At 37.3% G+C, this 16,836-nt stretch overlaps 1 protein-coding gene across 1 annotated transcript in view; it reads right to left on the bottom strand.

Moving 5' to 3' along the window:
• The window catches only part of OTOGL (otogelin like), a 98,315-nt gene that overhangs the window by 13,062 nt on the left and 68,417 nt on the right, over nucleotides 1–16,836 (bottom strand). The window contains exons 37-50 of the mRNA XM_087764422.1: nucleotides 15,954–16,223; nucleotides 13,345–14,258; nucleotides 12,481–12,658; nucleotides 11,465–11,607; nucleotides 9,895–9,918; nucleotides 9,672–9,764; nucleotides 8,814–9,003; nucleotides 6,303–6,517; nucleotides 4,266–4,407; nucleotides 3,744–3,929; nucleotides 3,026–3,238; nucleotides 2,057–2,161; nucleotides 1,660–1,767; nucleotides 1,026–1,127 (exon numbers count right to left, since the gene is read on the bottom strand). Coding sequence (XP_087620548.1) covers nucleotides 1,026–1,127; nucleotides 1,660–1,767; nucleotides 2,057–2,161; nucleotides 3,026–3,238; nucleotides 3,744–3,929; nucleotides 4,266–4,407; nucleotides 6,303–6,517; nucleotides 8,814–9,003; nucleotides 9,672–9,764; nucleotides 9,895–9,918; nucleotides 11,465–11,607; nucleotides 12,481–12,658; nucleotides 13,345–14,258; nucleotides 15,954–16,223 — 2,883 coding nt within the window. The remainder of the gene's footprint in view (nucleotides 1–1,025; nucleotides 1,128–1,659; nucleotides 1,768–2,056; nucleotides 2,162–3,025; nucleotides 3,239–3,743; nucleotides 3,930–4,265; nucleotides 4,408–6,302; nucleotides 6,518–8,813; nucleotides 9,004–9,671; nucleotides 9,765–9,894; nucleotides 9,919–11,464; nucleotides 11,608–12,480; nucleotides 12,659–13,344; nucleotides 14,259–15,953; nucleotides 16,224–16,836) is intronic.

Below are 16,836 nucleotides of genomic sequence, written 5' to 3'. Positions count from 1 at the left end.
AATCATTTAATATTCTTCCTACTTCAGAGTGACTCAGCCAGTACCAAAGACAACTAAAATCATGGCTTTTGGAAAAACACGCTTTTTTTTCATCTCAGCTGTGTTGTAAAGTACATTTCTGTAAGACAACAGGGAGCAACTGCCCCTCTGGGATGACTCTAATAAGAGAATACTTGCCTGTCTTATCAGAGGAGGCTTACTGGGACTCTGAAAAAAGACACGTACTAACTTTCTGGCTGCTAGAAGTTGGTAAAAACAGTGACAGAAGCCTTTGCAGAAACTTTCGTCTGGGTGCAAGTACTAGGAAAAGACCAAACGTGGAACCACCTGAAGTAAAAATCACTAAGCTCCAAACTTACTGGAATACAGTTTAATTAACTGAAATTACCTGAAGACTGTAATAGGACAAGAGTTAATGCAGGAATACTAAATTAAGTAGTTACACTTATAAACATTAGTTAAGAACATACAGCACAATTTCTGTGTTTTATAAGGCTAGCAAAGTGACTACACTACACTGCAAATATTTTTCTTCTGGCTGCTCATTGTTTGAGTAGTAGTCAACCCAGCAGTATTTGAAACCCTTGGCCTACTCCTTCCTCTAAAAGCTAGAAGTGCATAGAAAGTGCCCAAACACTAATGAATGGTACAACAGAGGAACAACAACAAGGAAGTCGTTTTATTACAGGTGATTTAATACAGGAGCAATTGTATATTTATACACCAAGGATGGGATTCAGTTTCAGATTAATATATCAGTATTTAGATCATCCTGAAAATAGCTATATACTGTTTGGTGAACTAAATAGGCTCCCCACACTCCCTTGACTGTGTTCGTTAGACCCACCATTGAGTATATACCAAAACCTTTGAACCTACCTCAAATGTAGAAACCCCTATTTAGATCTCTTAATCTCGAGCTGAAGACCACCCTGAATGCTGAATCAAAAAAATCTCCACACACACACTTCCTATCATTTTTACTAAATTTGGTAATACATCGAACAGATAACAGTTACACTCACCGCAGTAGTAATGAGGACAACAATAATGTATGGTATTAAGGTCTACAGTGAGAATTTCCCCTTCATTACACAAGGGAACAGGGTCAATACAGGATTCACAAACTAAATAAAAAAAATAATCAGACATTTACAAAGTTTTAAATACTAGAAAGTTAGCACACGTGAATTTTATTTAATATTACAAGTCGTATTATGTTTGTTAGTTGGATACCAGAGCTTTTATAGATTGACATTCAAATATGAAAACATAACAAAGCAGTAGTGCATGCACCTCAGTGTCAGGACTTGCACTAAGTAATAGCCAGTTTGGTGGTAAAGAACTACTGAGGCTGAGCTGTGATCCATGACACAACACACTGAGGGCATAGATCATATATATAACTCAGCTGTGAAGATCAGTATCTGTTAAAAATTTTATTCTACGGCAAAAGTATGATGTTCAAAATGATGTTGGAAATAAAAGATTCCAAACCTCTAGAATAATTCATGCTCCAGTCAAGTCTGACCTGTGCGAAGTCCCACTGACCTCTCCAAGAATTCTTGGATTCAATTATTAGGTTTAGAACTATAGACTATTTTTTGCAAATACTTAACTATTCCTTAGTTATCCACAAAAATATTAGAGGCTTCTTACCACAGAGATAAGAAAAACAACAGGGATCTTCCTGTTTTGCTTCAACAATAAATTGATCTTCTCTGCAGTCCAGCTGGGAAGCATTGAAACAAACTGAAGGATCGCATACTGTAGGATGTGAAATAATCAGTATTTGTAAAAGAGTCAAGACAGAAATATTCTTCATCTTCTTAGTAAAACAAAACCCCCAAATTGACTGTAAATCAAAAATGACACAAAATACAAACACAAACTCAAAAAATATTAGAGTGTGAAAAAAAAATACATCATTCCTTGGTGGTCTTTATGATGTCCCATTCTGTTAACAACCAAAACAACTTGTAAGGCAAACTTTCGTGCAACATGTAATACAAGTGTGGAAAATGTCTCAGTAACTGCATTTTGTAATTTCCCTTACCACATTGGTACTGTGGACAGCAGGACAAGGGATGGTAGCCTGCAACCAATTTTTCATTGGTTTTGCATGTTGGAATAATGGCGTCACATAATGACATGTTACATTCTGTGGAATAAAAAACAATCAATTTTGACATATTTGAACAGATACAAGTGCAAGTCCTATACCTCAAGATATTTATGCATCTAGCATAGAGATGCACAAATTAACAACAGGCCAAGTCAGCTTACAGTGCACTCCACACCATCATGTAGACCTCCCAGCTCAATCCAGGGCTGGTATAGCTCCATCCGTGTGGCACTGTGCAAGCAGAGTTATATCCCTCCTAAAGCAAGTATTTACTTGGCCTGCTTCCTACAGATGAAGCTAGTAAAAGTATTCCCTAAACAAAAGAACAACACAGTGTCAGTTACTAGTAGCTAACTAATGAGCAAAACCACCAGATCAGCTGGACCATTTGTTCTCTTTTTTTCACCTGAAGATGTTAGGAAATAATAAATATCTTTTGCTTAACAGTTTAGGAGCAATAAGCATATTCCTTTTCCTAAGAACCATGGCTAGACAAAATATTAGTATTCAATGATCAGCTCACAGAATACTGCTTCTGAGAAACAGCAGTAGGTCAGAGGATACTGCACTTGATGCCAAAACACTAATAAGAAAAGCAAATAGCTACTTCTATCATCAGGTATTTCTCAGTTTCTTTTGAAATTCCACCCAAGAGCTTAAACATTCATTTTTAACAAAAGTTTTGTTTCACTAGTGGACTTCTAAGAAAGAAAAAATTATTTCAGTGAGACAGTTCTTACAAAGAGAAGAAGCCTGCTTTGCTGACCCAACCAGCCACAAGTACCTAAAAACCACTTCTGAAAACTGTTGCTTTCAACCCTGTCTAAAGATTATCATCTGCTGATGAATGTCAAGCACTCACCTTATACTTGTGTTACTGAAAACAAAGGTAGTACATACCACAAACTTTCTTTGGACAGCAAGCCCTCTCTTCAATGACATGAACGATAACTTCTCCTTCTCTTTCACAGACTGGTGGTGGATCCTCATTGCATTCAGGTTCTACGGCAACAATGCTTCCGTTTTGTAAACAGTTGTACATGCAACAGCCTCTCGTGGACCCATTCCAGATCTCCCCAGCAGAGCGGGGTTGTCCTTTGTTGTCTGTACATGCTGAGAGAAAAACATTATAACTCTTCAAGAAGTGGAGAGCACAGGTTTCCTGTGAGCAACTATGAATTAGTTTGCTATCTAGGTAGCCTTATTGCATAAAATAAGAGCACTGCGGGGCATTATGATCAAGGAATCCAAGAAAAGATGATGACCTTAAAAACCTCCAATGAACAAATGCTTTGCTATGGGTGAAAATAATCAGTGAGTGCAGGGGAAAGAAGCTGTCTATGCTATTCCATCCTGAGTACTCCAGGAAAGAAAGCCTGGGAGCTACAGAACAATGACCATCATTTTTCCCCAACAAAAGTACATTGGCACTGGGTCTTGAATCCAAGTGAAGTGAAAGCACAAACTGCTGTAGCTTGAGATAAAGCTAGGCTCTGTTGAAGCAAGCTGTACCAAACGTACACCTACTGAGGACTGACATAGAATTTAAACATTGCTTGCACTGAGACGCAGTTAATATTAGCATATTTGCAAAACTACTCTGTCTTGCTGCACTTACTACATTTTTCTTCTGGTATACAGAGGTCAGAGTCTGTTCTATGCAGAATAGTGCCATTTTTACACACACAGTCTTCCCTTAAATAGGAACAGGGAGAATCTTCATAGAACCACTTATTCAAGCATGTTTTGGCTTCACAGGGTTGCACACAAGGCTGGTATTCCTTGCCCTCAGGACAACTCAATGCTGCAAGTCATAAAAATAGGAAATTGAGTGCTGCTATTATTCTTTCAGCATTTCACTGGATAAACAGGTAGTACAAACAAGTGAGTGTATCATAGAAAGCATACATTTATATTTTTAACAGTACTTTAGGTAAGCAACTAATTCAATCAAGACTAAAACTGATTCATAACACTTTAACTAAAACACCTTAATAACTTGTACCCTGACTTACTAATGCTGTGACAGAATGAGACAGTACTTCTAATAATAATAGAAAGAAATATATTTTTAAGTCATCACTAAACACTGCAGCAGTACAAAGCCACACTGGACTACAGAACATGGTTATCTGCTTACAACAGTAGTCAGGTGTCCTCCATTTAATGCAGATGTTGTGCTTGTTGCATAAAGCCACATATGCAGAAAGTGCATCACACTCATAATTCCAAAAATAAGTACTGTTGATCCACATCTTCTCACAAAACTCCTGTGGTGACACCTAGGAACATATTGTAATTGATAATTAACAAGTAGAAGAGCTTTCTGTAATTAAAAGAAATCATTAATTGCAAGAAATAATACAGCTGCAGGGGAAAAATTACAAGCAGTGTCTAAAGTAAAAAATACCATTCTTTTTCAGAGCACTCGTTCTGCAACACTTAAACCGCCAGAATTTTTATGCTCATTAGTAGGCACAGAACACAGTCCTAATAAGATTGTCACACTACTTACAAGAACTTTTGCAGTACAGTCCTGTCAGCTAAAGGTCAACAATCTCAGCTAAACATTGCTGCTATACCTTCCATAAATTCCTGCTGTGACTGAATTATTACTGTGCTCTGTTTCTGTGTCTATAGGACCCGACAGTCTATGTTACTGGGTCTAAATGCAGGTAGTCCAACCTATCTTATTTCTGCTGTTTTTATTTGCATACGCTTATAACAAGGTGGAAGAAGTCAGATTTTTGTTTTATTCTGCCTGTTAACTACTGTGCTGCAGCCCAGCTCTCCCTGTGGTTTCAGGAAACCTTCAAGCAGTCGCTCACTTCTGCCATAAAGTTCATCACGCTAATGACTCTCTTACGTGTTCTTGTCCGGTTACTTCATGCCCTGTGAAGCGCACAATACGCTTCATCCACTCTGGCTCTGCCACCATCGTGTCATGTATATGAAAGAAAACAAAGTTCGTATGGATGAACCAAGTGCTTGGCAATTTTGATGCTATGTCAGGTTTTGCTATAAACCAGGAAAAGATGCAATTGCATTGTATCTGAGGCTATGAGGGTTCTCCTGGAAGCATATATGAAGTAGGATTTCTGACTATTCATATTCCCTTTAATTACTTTTAAATGAGATATGTTAAAACAATTACGAAAAGCATCCTGCTACCCACTGGTGCTACTCTCCCTTCTTGGTTCCAAACTGCTTACCACTGCTCCCTCTCATTAAGTTTCTGTGGCAAATATCTATTAATATTAAAAAAAACCCCAAACCTCTTTAACCCCTTCCTTTCAGAACTCCCTCCTTTTTTTTCTACCTGGGGAAAGATAGAAGAGGTCTTGGGAGTTTGAAGGAAGGGGCTCAGCTGCCTGCAATACCTTTAACAGCATTTAAAGTGAGCGAACATCATTTTCTGTGATGAAAACCGAAGAATAACACAACACAAACCAAGGGTGGAAAGGCAGAACAGCAAGAAGTGAATCAGGAATCTGTACGCATCTATCTCTGAGAAAGAAAGGGCAACTTGAGTCATTAATCCTTTTTATTTTGAATTAAGTGGGAAAAGTAAGTCGGGCCTCAGAGATTTGGGGCTTCCTCATTTCCCATTCCGGGAAGCAGCTGTGCTGCACTACCCACCTCTAGTGGTAGTCTGCATGCTACAGATATATCCTCATTGGAAAGTACAGTGTCCAGAAAAAAATGATAATAATTCCTGTAAGAAATGCTACCAAATTGTCAATGTAATAGTGACTATGTCAAAATTTGTTTAACTGGAAATTTCTTTAGTCCAGTCAGTCTCAGACTGCATGAGTTGCTGTTGTATGCAGCAGAAGCATGAGGCTTTCCGTTCTAGTGCCCTGTGTCAAGCATTTATTAAAAATAACTCTTTTGGAAGAGACAATGATCTGATGTCTCTCCTTTGAGTTTTGTCTACTAAATAATTTAAGAAACAGCATAATAGCACAGGGATCCAAGTAGATGTGTGTTTACAATAGGCAACATGACAAAAGTATTAAAGCCATCACGACAGAGGTATTAAAGCCACCCATCCAGTTGTCAACTCATGAAAATAAGCAAAACATCATAAAAAATGTGCATATCTCTCTCACTCTTTTCTTAAATATACATCTTTTATTTAATTTGCACCTGGAATTTCTCAGATCTTCGTACTCACTTTCTTGTGACAAGGGATGAAAATGCTTCTGTTTAACAGTTCCATACAGTATGTGCAGTTATCTTCAGTACAGTTTCTTACTGGCCTCCTGGTTGTTACATCAAGGGATTTCTCAATTTCCCAACTCTTAATGAACACTTCAATTTCCTCCATATTTGTAATTATGGTCCTGTTCTGCATTTTCAGGTCATCAGTCGGATCTCCATTACACACCCCTGGAGACAAGGCATCACATTCAAAACGCAAGCAAACATGCCATGTTACTTCCTTTGGGAAAGAAGAGTGAACTTGATAAGGGAAGATTAACATTGCATCAGGCTCACCTGTGAGACTGAGTCATCTGAATTTATAAACAAAAGCAGCTATATGTCCACTGTAGTTCCGACTTTCTACTTGTGATTTTAGTTGCAGCTCAATGGCTTAGCAAAACAAGCAGATCATGCAATACAAGTAATGATACTTTTCCCAACAACGAATTAACTTTTGAGAAAAACTGCTACGAAAATGTGCTGTTGAGTGTAGCAAATTCACTGACATGGCACCAGATTCTGATCTCATTCTACTGAATAGCAATCAGCTCCATGGGAGTAAATGTAGATCGCTTTCAAATTAACTGCACGTTGCTGATGATTTGACACTATATTGAAACTTAATTGAACATTCTAAATGCAAGAAGTTATGAAAGGAATCTTTTGATGAACAAATTGCTTTCTCTAGCGAAAATATATTTCTTACTCAATTTATTAATACAAAACCACTGAAAAAAAGCCCCACCCAAACCCCTGACATCCACTGGCTACCTGAATTCATTATTGTATGCATTCAATTAATTCATCAAGGAAAACATATACTTCCTCTAAGCACATAACAAGTCAGTAATGCCAAAATTTTAATCTTCATAATACCGTGTTACATCCCAGGGACTGACCAGCCAAAGTTCCAATATCCTTTTTTCCCTTTCCTTCCGCATTGCTAACCACACCCTAAGTCCTTGCCTTCATGCTTCCAGCCCTGCATCCTGATACTCTCCAGGGTCCCTCGTTAGAACTGGGCTAGCCTGGCATGACAGGCTGTGATTCTCTCAGACAGTGTGGAGAAACACAGAAGGTCATATTTGCATGATAAGAAGCATTTGACAGTAGCACAGCATTCCAGTATTCTTAACACTTCTGCTTCTTGCTGCTGTCCTAATGCCATCCCACAAACTGTGCTGGCGTTAGAATTTGTAGGGCCACACTACAGAATTGCAGAATCAATACAGCTTTAAAATGAAAGCCAATTTACCACATAGTTGCACAATTTTCTTCAGTATGAGAGGGAGAGGGTAGGAAAATCCCAGACAGGAACAAACAGCAGAGAATAGGAAAGGAGCACCAAAGGAGGCGTCAGACTTTACTGCAAGATACCAGGTAGAACAATACTTTACAGCGGAGGTTGGATTTGTCTGCGTAGTCTTCCTCTTTCTGTCTTTTCACGGCAGAAAGAGTAACTATTCTATAATGCTTCCTACATTTGACCTCATCTCATCCCAATCTTTTTCAGCGTGCATAGAGAAGATGGCATGATACTGGGAAAAGTTGCAGTACATGCCAGGGCCAGCATTTGCCTTCTCTCACTAGATCTAGGAGAACTTTCCTTTTGTTCAAGCAGAATATAGCAATAGATTTTAAACAGTTAATTTGTTTATATGTGTATTTAAACCATATCTGAATTGTTTTGTTTGCTTTTAAAACTAAAAGCAGTTTAAAAGATTATAAAAAGTTCATTTCCCTGTTCAATATAGGGTAGATTCTGTAAAATTACAATGCACCAGAAAATGAACATTTATGATAGAATTAGAGTAACTCTAACATACCTGCTTACACTTTTCCATATAATTCATACTGGCAGAATTATAAAAAGGCTATCAGGGAAGCCTGAAACATTCAAAATTTACTATCGTTGCAATTTAAGTCTGAGACACCTCAGCACAGTTTTGGACCCTAGATCCAACCTTAAGAGGTCTGAATTTGGATTCACTATCCTCAGGGGACTTGGACCCTTCCCAAGATACACCTTTTATCAGTATTTGCATAGTGATAAGCTGCTGCTGCTAACAACTGACAGTTGTTCTTTTCTCCCATAATCACTGAAATACACTGTAGCTACCTGACCTTCTTCAGCAGCCACTTCTCCTTTGAAAATTTTCCCCTTTTCTTCACTTGACTTCAGCAATATTCTTAAACACAGGCAGAGATGAGTACATTTTTTAAAAGTTAATTAGATACAATGTACTGATCATTACTTGCTCTGCAAACTACTTCATTAGCAAGCAGTGCTTTGAAACAGAATTATTGATTTATTATTATTAATTAATAGAATTTCACAAGCCTACCTCAAATAGGATTGTCAGTATAGTTAGTGGGGGTCACAAGGAGAACTATAGGGACAGCAGGTCACAGACACAAAAGGGAAGAGTAAATTTTAAATGGGAAATTATTAAATAAGAAAAAATTGCCACCATAGCCTCACCACAAAGTCCTTCTGTCTTCATCGATATGTTAGAGTGTAATCCATACTGTATATCTATGATGCCTGTAACGTGAGCCCACTTGATGCTAATACCAGCTGGGGTATTAACGACATACATTGCACCAGTATCCTGAATATTCAGTCCTTCTTTTGAAAATGGTAATGATTGAATTACAGAATCCACTACTACCTAAAATAAACCAAACACATTTTAGGGATAAAAACAGATTGCAAGGATGTATTTTATCTGTCTTTACATCTTACAGCAAAAGACATTTTTTACAGCCTCTGCCACATACAATAATAGTCACAGTGCTTAAATCACAGAGCTTCCCATCAGTGCCATTTCCTATAACTGCAAATGAAGTAGACATGAGAAGAAATAATGATACAGAAATCTTTTCTAATTAAGGAAGCAATAAATCTTATTTATCACATATCATATGATAAAACAACAAAAAACTTTATCCCAGTTATTCAAAGTTATCTGTCCTGATCTGTTATTGACTAGCAGGAAAGACAGCTTAAGTATTTATCACGTCTTGGAACATTTCTGTTCGGTTCTAGGTTGTCTGGAAATATAGTCTCAAGTATAAATGACTTTTACAGCTTTTTTAAAATCTCAAAAGAACTTCGAAGTGTCATTTTGGATAAATGACATATAACTGAAACATGGTATCAGAAATGTATATTTTTTGCTTCTAGCACACTATGAATTACTGGGAACCTGAACTGCAAAAGTAATCCCAGTCCTGTAGTACGTTCACTATTAACCTGATCTATTGCATTCTACAACAGAATAGCTCTCCAGCTATCTTTTAAGTGTACACACGCTACATATTGGCGATATATACTTACTTTTCTTGCTAAACGATTGATAAGTAATTTATATGTGCGTGTTGTTACATTTAACTTCTTAAAACAGAGCCCTGAAGTGCTTGCAGGGGGAACCTTGAAAGAAAAGTGACAAACAAGTTTAGTTACTATTGTTTTTCTAATTCTGTACCAGTGCTATAGGGAATTTTTTCAATATGTCTAATATTATTGTATTTTATAATAAGAAAAAAAAAAAAGTACTCACTAGTTTTCTTATTGAATTTGCACTCTGAAAAACATTAAAAATAGATTAGAAGTGCAATGATAATCAGCAGCATTCTTATTTGGCAAAAATAAGTTGACTGTTTTGTTTGTGTTTGAAGTTCGTCTACAATCAGCTTCATAATTAAACTAATCTAATACATTCCTTACAAATAATAAAAAATACACATTTCCCAGCTAATGTAGGACACCTTTCTATGAACTATTTTTAGAAACTTGATTTACTTGTGAAAGATTTAAATTAAAGGGGTTTATGTGGAAATTAATACAGAAAAGAGAACACAATGACCTGAAGAAGTTGAATTAAAAATACATAAATATACAATGGTCATGCCAATAAAATTCCCTGCCCTAATTTTGATAAAACTGCTATTTTAACAGGCATCTTTCTGCACAAGATTGCAGCTTGTATATACCATACCTCAGCTGGCTTTTAACTAAACAGCTTTAACATTGAGAGCAACTCATTACCAGCATCATAAGATTCAGCATAAGCTTCAAAGCCCTTTCAAAATATATTTCTTAAAGAACTGCAGCTGCAGACTTCTAAAGCTCATCTGCCTGTGTGAGCTGCATTCACACCTTTAGACTGCAACCAAGAAACAGTGAAGAGTGCAATTTAAAAGAAAACCTCCAAAACAGTGTAAGACTCAGGACTTAAAAATCAAGTGTGCAGTTGCCCAGTGAGAGTAGGTAACAGACTAAGTAGGGATGGGAAGGAAAGCAGCTTGATGAAGATCCTCATCAGGAACTTCCACAAACCTCATCCACAAACCAAAGATGGAAATACAAGCCACTTGTTCAAGGGCTTCATAAATCAGGACTAGGGACAGTGCAAAGGAAATGTATGTACAGACTCTAAGGATGAGACTGACCCGACCTAAACTGGCAGTCTAAAAATAAAGTGGCTGGATCCCCTCTGTAGGCAATGCAGAGAGTTAGACAACTACAAAGAACAACTCATCACACTAATCCCAAACTCAGTAATACCTTCCTAAAATAACTACAAAATATTTCTGTGATGATTCAAAGTATTTTAGTATTTTGGAAATATTTTAGTATTTGGAAACATTCAAGGTCAGGCTGGATGGGGATCTGAGCAACCTGATCTAGTTTTAGATGTCCCTTCCAATTGCAGGGGGGATGGACTAGATGACCTTTAAAGGTCCCTTCCATCCCAAAGCATTCTATGATTCTATGATTTGACCATATAGTAAAGTATAAATTCAAGGCCTCAAGAAGATTTGTGGGTAGAGAGCCTGAAAGGAGACATGCAGATTCAGATGTTATGTAACCCCTGATGATTTAAAAGGAACCTACATTTGAATTTCCTTATAACATAATAAAACAATTACTATTTAACCTGAGATAAGATTCTTTTATCTAGACTGCATGATTAAGCATGCTCCTTGAAAATTAAATAACTTGCCATTTTTCAATGGATATGGCTTTTATCTGTAAGTTTTAAGTGGTACATTTTTGCAGAATTTCATACCTATAACACAAAAATTCAATAAACTACTACAATTATTGTGGAAATGCAAGAATCTTACCTGATTAGCAGGACATTTTTCAATATGAGCAACAATAATTTCTCCCGGTAACTTAACTAAAATGTAGGAAGCCATATTACAGAGGGCTATGTTGTTTCCATCAAATGTAATAACACTCAGTTCGGATAGTACAGAACATTGACCTAAAAAAGAACTGTCATTTAATGAGGTTACCACAAAACCGAATACAGGGCATTTCTAAAAACTTTCAGTTTTAGCAATATTTGCTTTCATATATATGTTCATATATATATTGATGACCTTGTTCTGCAGACAGCATACTGAGCCATAAGCAGAAGCAAGTATCTTATGTTACTCAGTGGCACTACCCTAACGTACTGCTATGTGCCCTGGGTAGGGGAGAAAGTATAAATAGGTGAAAATTTTCACTTAAGTCAATGTTTTACAGGCAAGGTCAATGAATCTGTACATTGTGAGATAAAATATATGCATTAAAATATACATATTTTTGAGATACTGATAGCAAGAGACTGATCTTGAGACAAATATTTAACAGTGTAATATTGGTTTTGGTAATCCTGCAAATTTTAATATGACTTCTCTTTGGCCTTTTTGTTCTCTTGGCAGACAGTCATCTTCCAGTTTCTGCAGTTTCTAAGTATGTGTAAAAACTGCAGTTAGAGCTAACTGAAATTTGGGGGTTCTGTCTTTCAGAAAATGCCAGTATTTAATTTGTTTTCTTTACAAAATGTTGAAATCTCAGCATTTCTACTGATAGAAATTCTGAAAAGTCTCAGCTGGAAAATGTTGATGTTCATGTTGCAGATTTCATTTCAATGTTTTCATTCAAAACAAAATATTTTGACTCTCTTGAATGTTAATTCAAAGATATCAAAACATTTAATATATTTCATTCTGTTTTGCTGATGAACAGCTCTTTTAAATTCATTCCAGTATTCAACCTTATATTCCCGCTGTAATAAAACCTTAATTTATTACTTGAAATTTACAGATCAAGGCTCTACGTTGTATTTAAAAATAAAAGAGTGACTTACAGGGACATTCCCATTCTGGGCAACAACTATCAGTGTTAACTTGAACTGGCATTCCTCGAAAACCACAGTCTGGCTTCTGCACATCCTTAGGGCAGTTCCTTGAAAGGTTGTACAACATCCAACCCGTATTAACACATACATACTGGCTACATTTGTCAACAGGCTCAAGGTATCTTGGCTGTCATATAAGGAAAAAACAATCAGAATCAACATTACATTCATTGCCCTTATCAAGTCCAAGCAATCACTTGTTCATAACCCTGCTCTGAGACAGAGTGAGCATATCTACATGACCCCTCATCAGTTATTTTGGAATGAATTGCTTTTGTGTGGTTGTAACAGGTGACAATGATGCACGTCCATTCACCCACACCCTTCCTGTTCCATCTAGCTTTGGTGGAATGCTCTATGTAAAGCATTATGCGTCAAGGCAACATGTTATATTGCGTAGTAATCTGAAGCATTTTAAGAAATACAGAATCATGCATTCCCATCATTTTAAACTCTGTGACAAAGAAACAAGTGGAAAAAAGAAAGACAGGGTGAGGTTATGCAGTAACCCAAAAATTCCATGGATTATGGCTTTTTCTGCACCTCAGAAATATATTTTGCTATCTAGAATCAACACATAGCTTTAAAAGTAACTTTTTTCCAGAGCAATACATCCAAGTTGCAGAACATACCAGGGCAGTATAAGAGCACAGATACAAGAATCATCTCAGAATAACTGAGTATTTTAAAATATACAAAAAAAACAAAAATAGGAGATATGTAAAATCTCTGGTATTATATGCATAGCGTATCAGAATGGACTGAAAAGCAATATATATTTTAACACATAGGGGCAAGTAAAACCGATCGTACCACACATTCGGAAGATGTAGATATCAGTGTGTACATCACTGTACCAAAGGAAGCCTTGTCAGCTATAGCTGGCATTGTTTCCATGCTTGCCAGAGAAGTTTGTGTTTCCACAGGCTCTGAAGAGGAAGGCAGAGCCATTCCACCACTAGAATGAGACAAATCTATTATAGTTCTGGTATGCAGCTCTGTGGGTTCTGTTAAACTGAAATAAGGTTTACTGGTTTTCTGTGTTGAGATTTTGGACCAATCTGATGTTGTTACATCCGGGGCCCCAGAAAGAGAGAGATTTCTTACTGAGGTTGCATTTCTTGAAAAAGGTGAACTCTGAACTGCAGATACTGTCAAATAAGGCAGGGAAGATTTCTCAGTTGTAGTTGACTTTGTCTTGGTAACATTCCTTTGCTCATGTGAAATCTGACCACTTTCTAAAATATCTACAGTTCTTTCAGATGAGGTTGTGTATTTAACTAATGAAGCTGTAAATGTGGTGCTCTTTGTCTGTGATGATGGACTTGTAGTACCAGTTGTTTTAATAATCATCATTTTGGAAGTTTCTTTAGTGCTCTGTGAAGCTTGAGTTACTGCAGATGTAAATAAAGATTTGTGTGACACATGCATGGGTGTTTCCATGGTGGTAGGAACTGAAGCTGAAGCCATATAAAACTCCAAATCGGCAACAAAAGAATCAGTGGGTTTTGTAGTAATCCTAGAGGCTACAGGAGTGCCAGAATCAACTAATAAACTGGCTGAAGAGCTAGGTGGTATTTTTGCAAAAATATAAGGTGCTTTTAAGGATGTAGCATTCACTGTTGTGTTCGTGATCATTGGCGTAGTGGATTGAGTGATGATTCCAGCTGATTTGGCCAATATTGTTCCATCTTCTTCTGAAGAACTTACTGAGGAACTCTGTTTTCCTAGAGAAATGGTAGAGATATGAGTGGTCTTAGGAGGAGGTGAAGACACAGAGACCCTACTGGACTGGCTTTCTAAAGTGGCTTCAGGAGTTGTAGGCATTAGTAAAGAGGGCATTACAATGGATGTTTTTAGCGCTGCTGAAAGGCTGGTAGAAGGGCTTATGTTTAAAGTGAATGTAGAAAAATCTACAGAAGTTGCAAAGTTTATAACTGGACTTTTTGATGTTCGTTGTGTATCTAGAGATGAAACTGATGTTTTGGTAGCAGTTATATTTTGTGTTAATGATGATGTCCTACTGACTATGGGAATCAATGAAGAACTTGTAGTTTGAGACGTCACATAAGATGGTACTGGTGTTGATAACAAGATTGTAAATAAAGATGATGACCTTGTAAGAGAAGGATCTTTAGGAAGGAAAGTGCCTGAACTTTGTGCCACAGGGTCAATTTTCAGTTCTGTATGTGAACTGCTTGGGTACTCTGTAATTTCTGAAGCGCTTATTAATGTAGCATTTAGAGGTAATACCAATGCCCTAAGAGGGAAGACTGTAGACATAATGGATTTCATTGGCTTTTTAGAAATGGATGACACTGAAAAGGAATCAGTGTGCATTATGTATTTATTTTCTGTTGAAGCTTTACTTGTTATAGACTTATCAGAGATTGTTGGATTGACTAGAAGAGTGGAAGCAGCAGAAGGTACTTTATAAAGACTTTTGGAGGCAACAGGGCCATCTGCCATAGCTTTGGGCCTCAGGGAGGTAATCAGAGAATGCACTGGTATAGATACTGTGTGTGTTACAGAGGGACTCAAAGAAGTGTTTATAGGGCTTTGAGAAGCAACTTGAGGTGAGGATACAGTCATTATGGGCAGAGCAGCAGAAATACTGCCTTTTATTAATGGAGATGTCTGCTTGGGAACAGTCACCGGAATGCCCACTGAAGATAAAAATGGCTTTGGAGAAAAACTAGCTAGAGAACTTGCATTTAATGATATCAGAGAAGCCTTAGACAAGGGTTTTGCTGTTTCAAAATATGAAACTGTGATTAATTGAGGAAAACCTGTCTCAAAGCTAGCAAATCTAGTAGTCATATGAATTTGAGGAGCAGTTGAAGTCAGTGCAGAAATGGGTGTTGGGTGAACTGCAGTTTGACCAATGCCAGACCTAGTTCTAACAGACAAAGTAGATATAGGAGAAGTAGATGTGCTTAGTGTCAACCGTGAACCTAGAAGAAATACAGGTCTTGTGAAAGTTGCTCTGCCAGACTGCAAAGCAGACAAAGACACTTCAGAGGATACTGCTGCTCCCCTAGAATGACTTTCTGAAGGACTCCTACTCTTCCCAATCCCTGCAGGCAGCTCAGAAGTGACAAAAGATGGCTTGGAGGTTAAAGTTGTTAATGCTGAGGTAGGGGGAACAGTTCCTAGCTGAGTGGTTGATATTTGAAGTGGAAATGGAACTACCACTAGGGAAGTGGGCGCTAGTAACGCAGAGTGTGTTGGAGTAGGACTTGCACTGAGCAGGGCTGTTGGAGTTGCTATTGTAATGGGTAAAGTTATAGATGCAGTAGAACTGACAGTACGTGATGTGACTGCTGAGGCTTGAGCAGCTGGAAAATCTGTTGAAGAGATGAGTCTGGAAAGGACAGTAGGGCTGGCTGTGATGTGAAGTACATCAGAAGGCTCCACTGTACTTGGTAATGAAAATGTTGAATAGGTGGCTGCATTAGATGCTTCTAATGAATAAAAATCTGTAATGGACTGTGCCGACATATTCATTCCCCTTAAAGTTGTGTTTGCCATCATGGTTATTTTGTCTGTCATACTGGTACGAGTTGACTCAGTCCCTGAAGTAACAAATAAAGGAGATGTCTGAGGAAATCTCTCCGTGGTAGCATCTGTGAGAGAGATTAACACTGAAGGTTTTGTTCTGATTGCTGATTCTGTAGGTGTCACAGGTATGCCTAAAAGGAAAAATGCATGTTTCACTGTCTTTTATGGATTATTGGTAAAACAAAATAGCAACATATATCTCTGTTCAAGTCCCATTTAAATATTAGCAAACCAGAGCACCATTTTGCTGAGAAGATAACTTTCCAGTGGTTCCAGGTTGCCTGATGACTTTGAGGAACTCAGCTGACTCAAGGAGTTTCCTAATTTTCTTTGCAAATGAAGTAGCTAATTTTTTATTATTAGTGAAAACCTTGATTTTGCAGAGCAGTTTTGAAGCAACAAGGGAATTCCCTGGAAAATTCAGTAAATCCAAAATAATAATATATTTTGAATAAATATATCTTTGGAAGGTAGTATACCGTATGAGATAACTTTGTACTAGCAAATATCAAACATAATGTATTTAATACAAAACTTGTAAAATAAAATAAAATACAGTATTAAAATGTAATTGTTATGTTAAAGGAATACTGTATCCCCAAACTAAGCAAATAATGTGGTATCTCCACACACCAGACATTATGAAATAGATGCACTGAATTTGTTAGTGGTGGCTTAACAACTGATAAGTCTGAACTTTTTGCCACAGCAGAATTTCTTCCATTTGGGATCTTTCTCTTATAT

This window comes from Nipponia nippon, unplaced genomic scaffold, assembly GCF_047370975.1.
Source record: "Nipponia nippon isolate SJK-2023a ecotype South Korea unplaced genomic scaffold, ASM4737097v1 scaffold_3, whole genome shotgun sequence".
In the NCBI taxonomy this organism is placed as follows: Eukaryota; Metazoa; Chordata; class Aves; order Pelecaniformes; family Threskiornithidae; genus Nipponia; species Nipponia nippon.
Note: the sequence above shows the minus strand (reverse complement) of the source record. Positions and strands in the feature narration are given on the sequence as shown.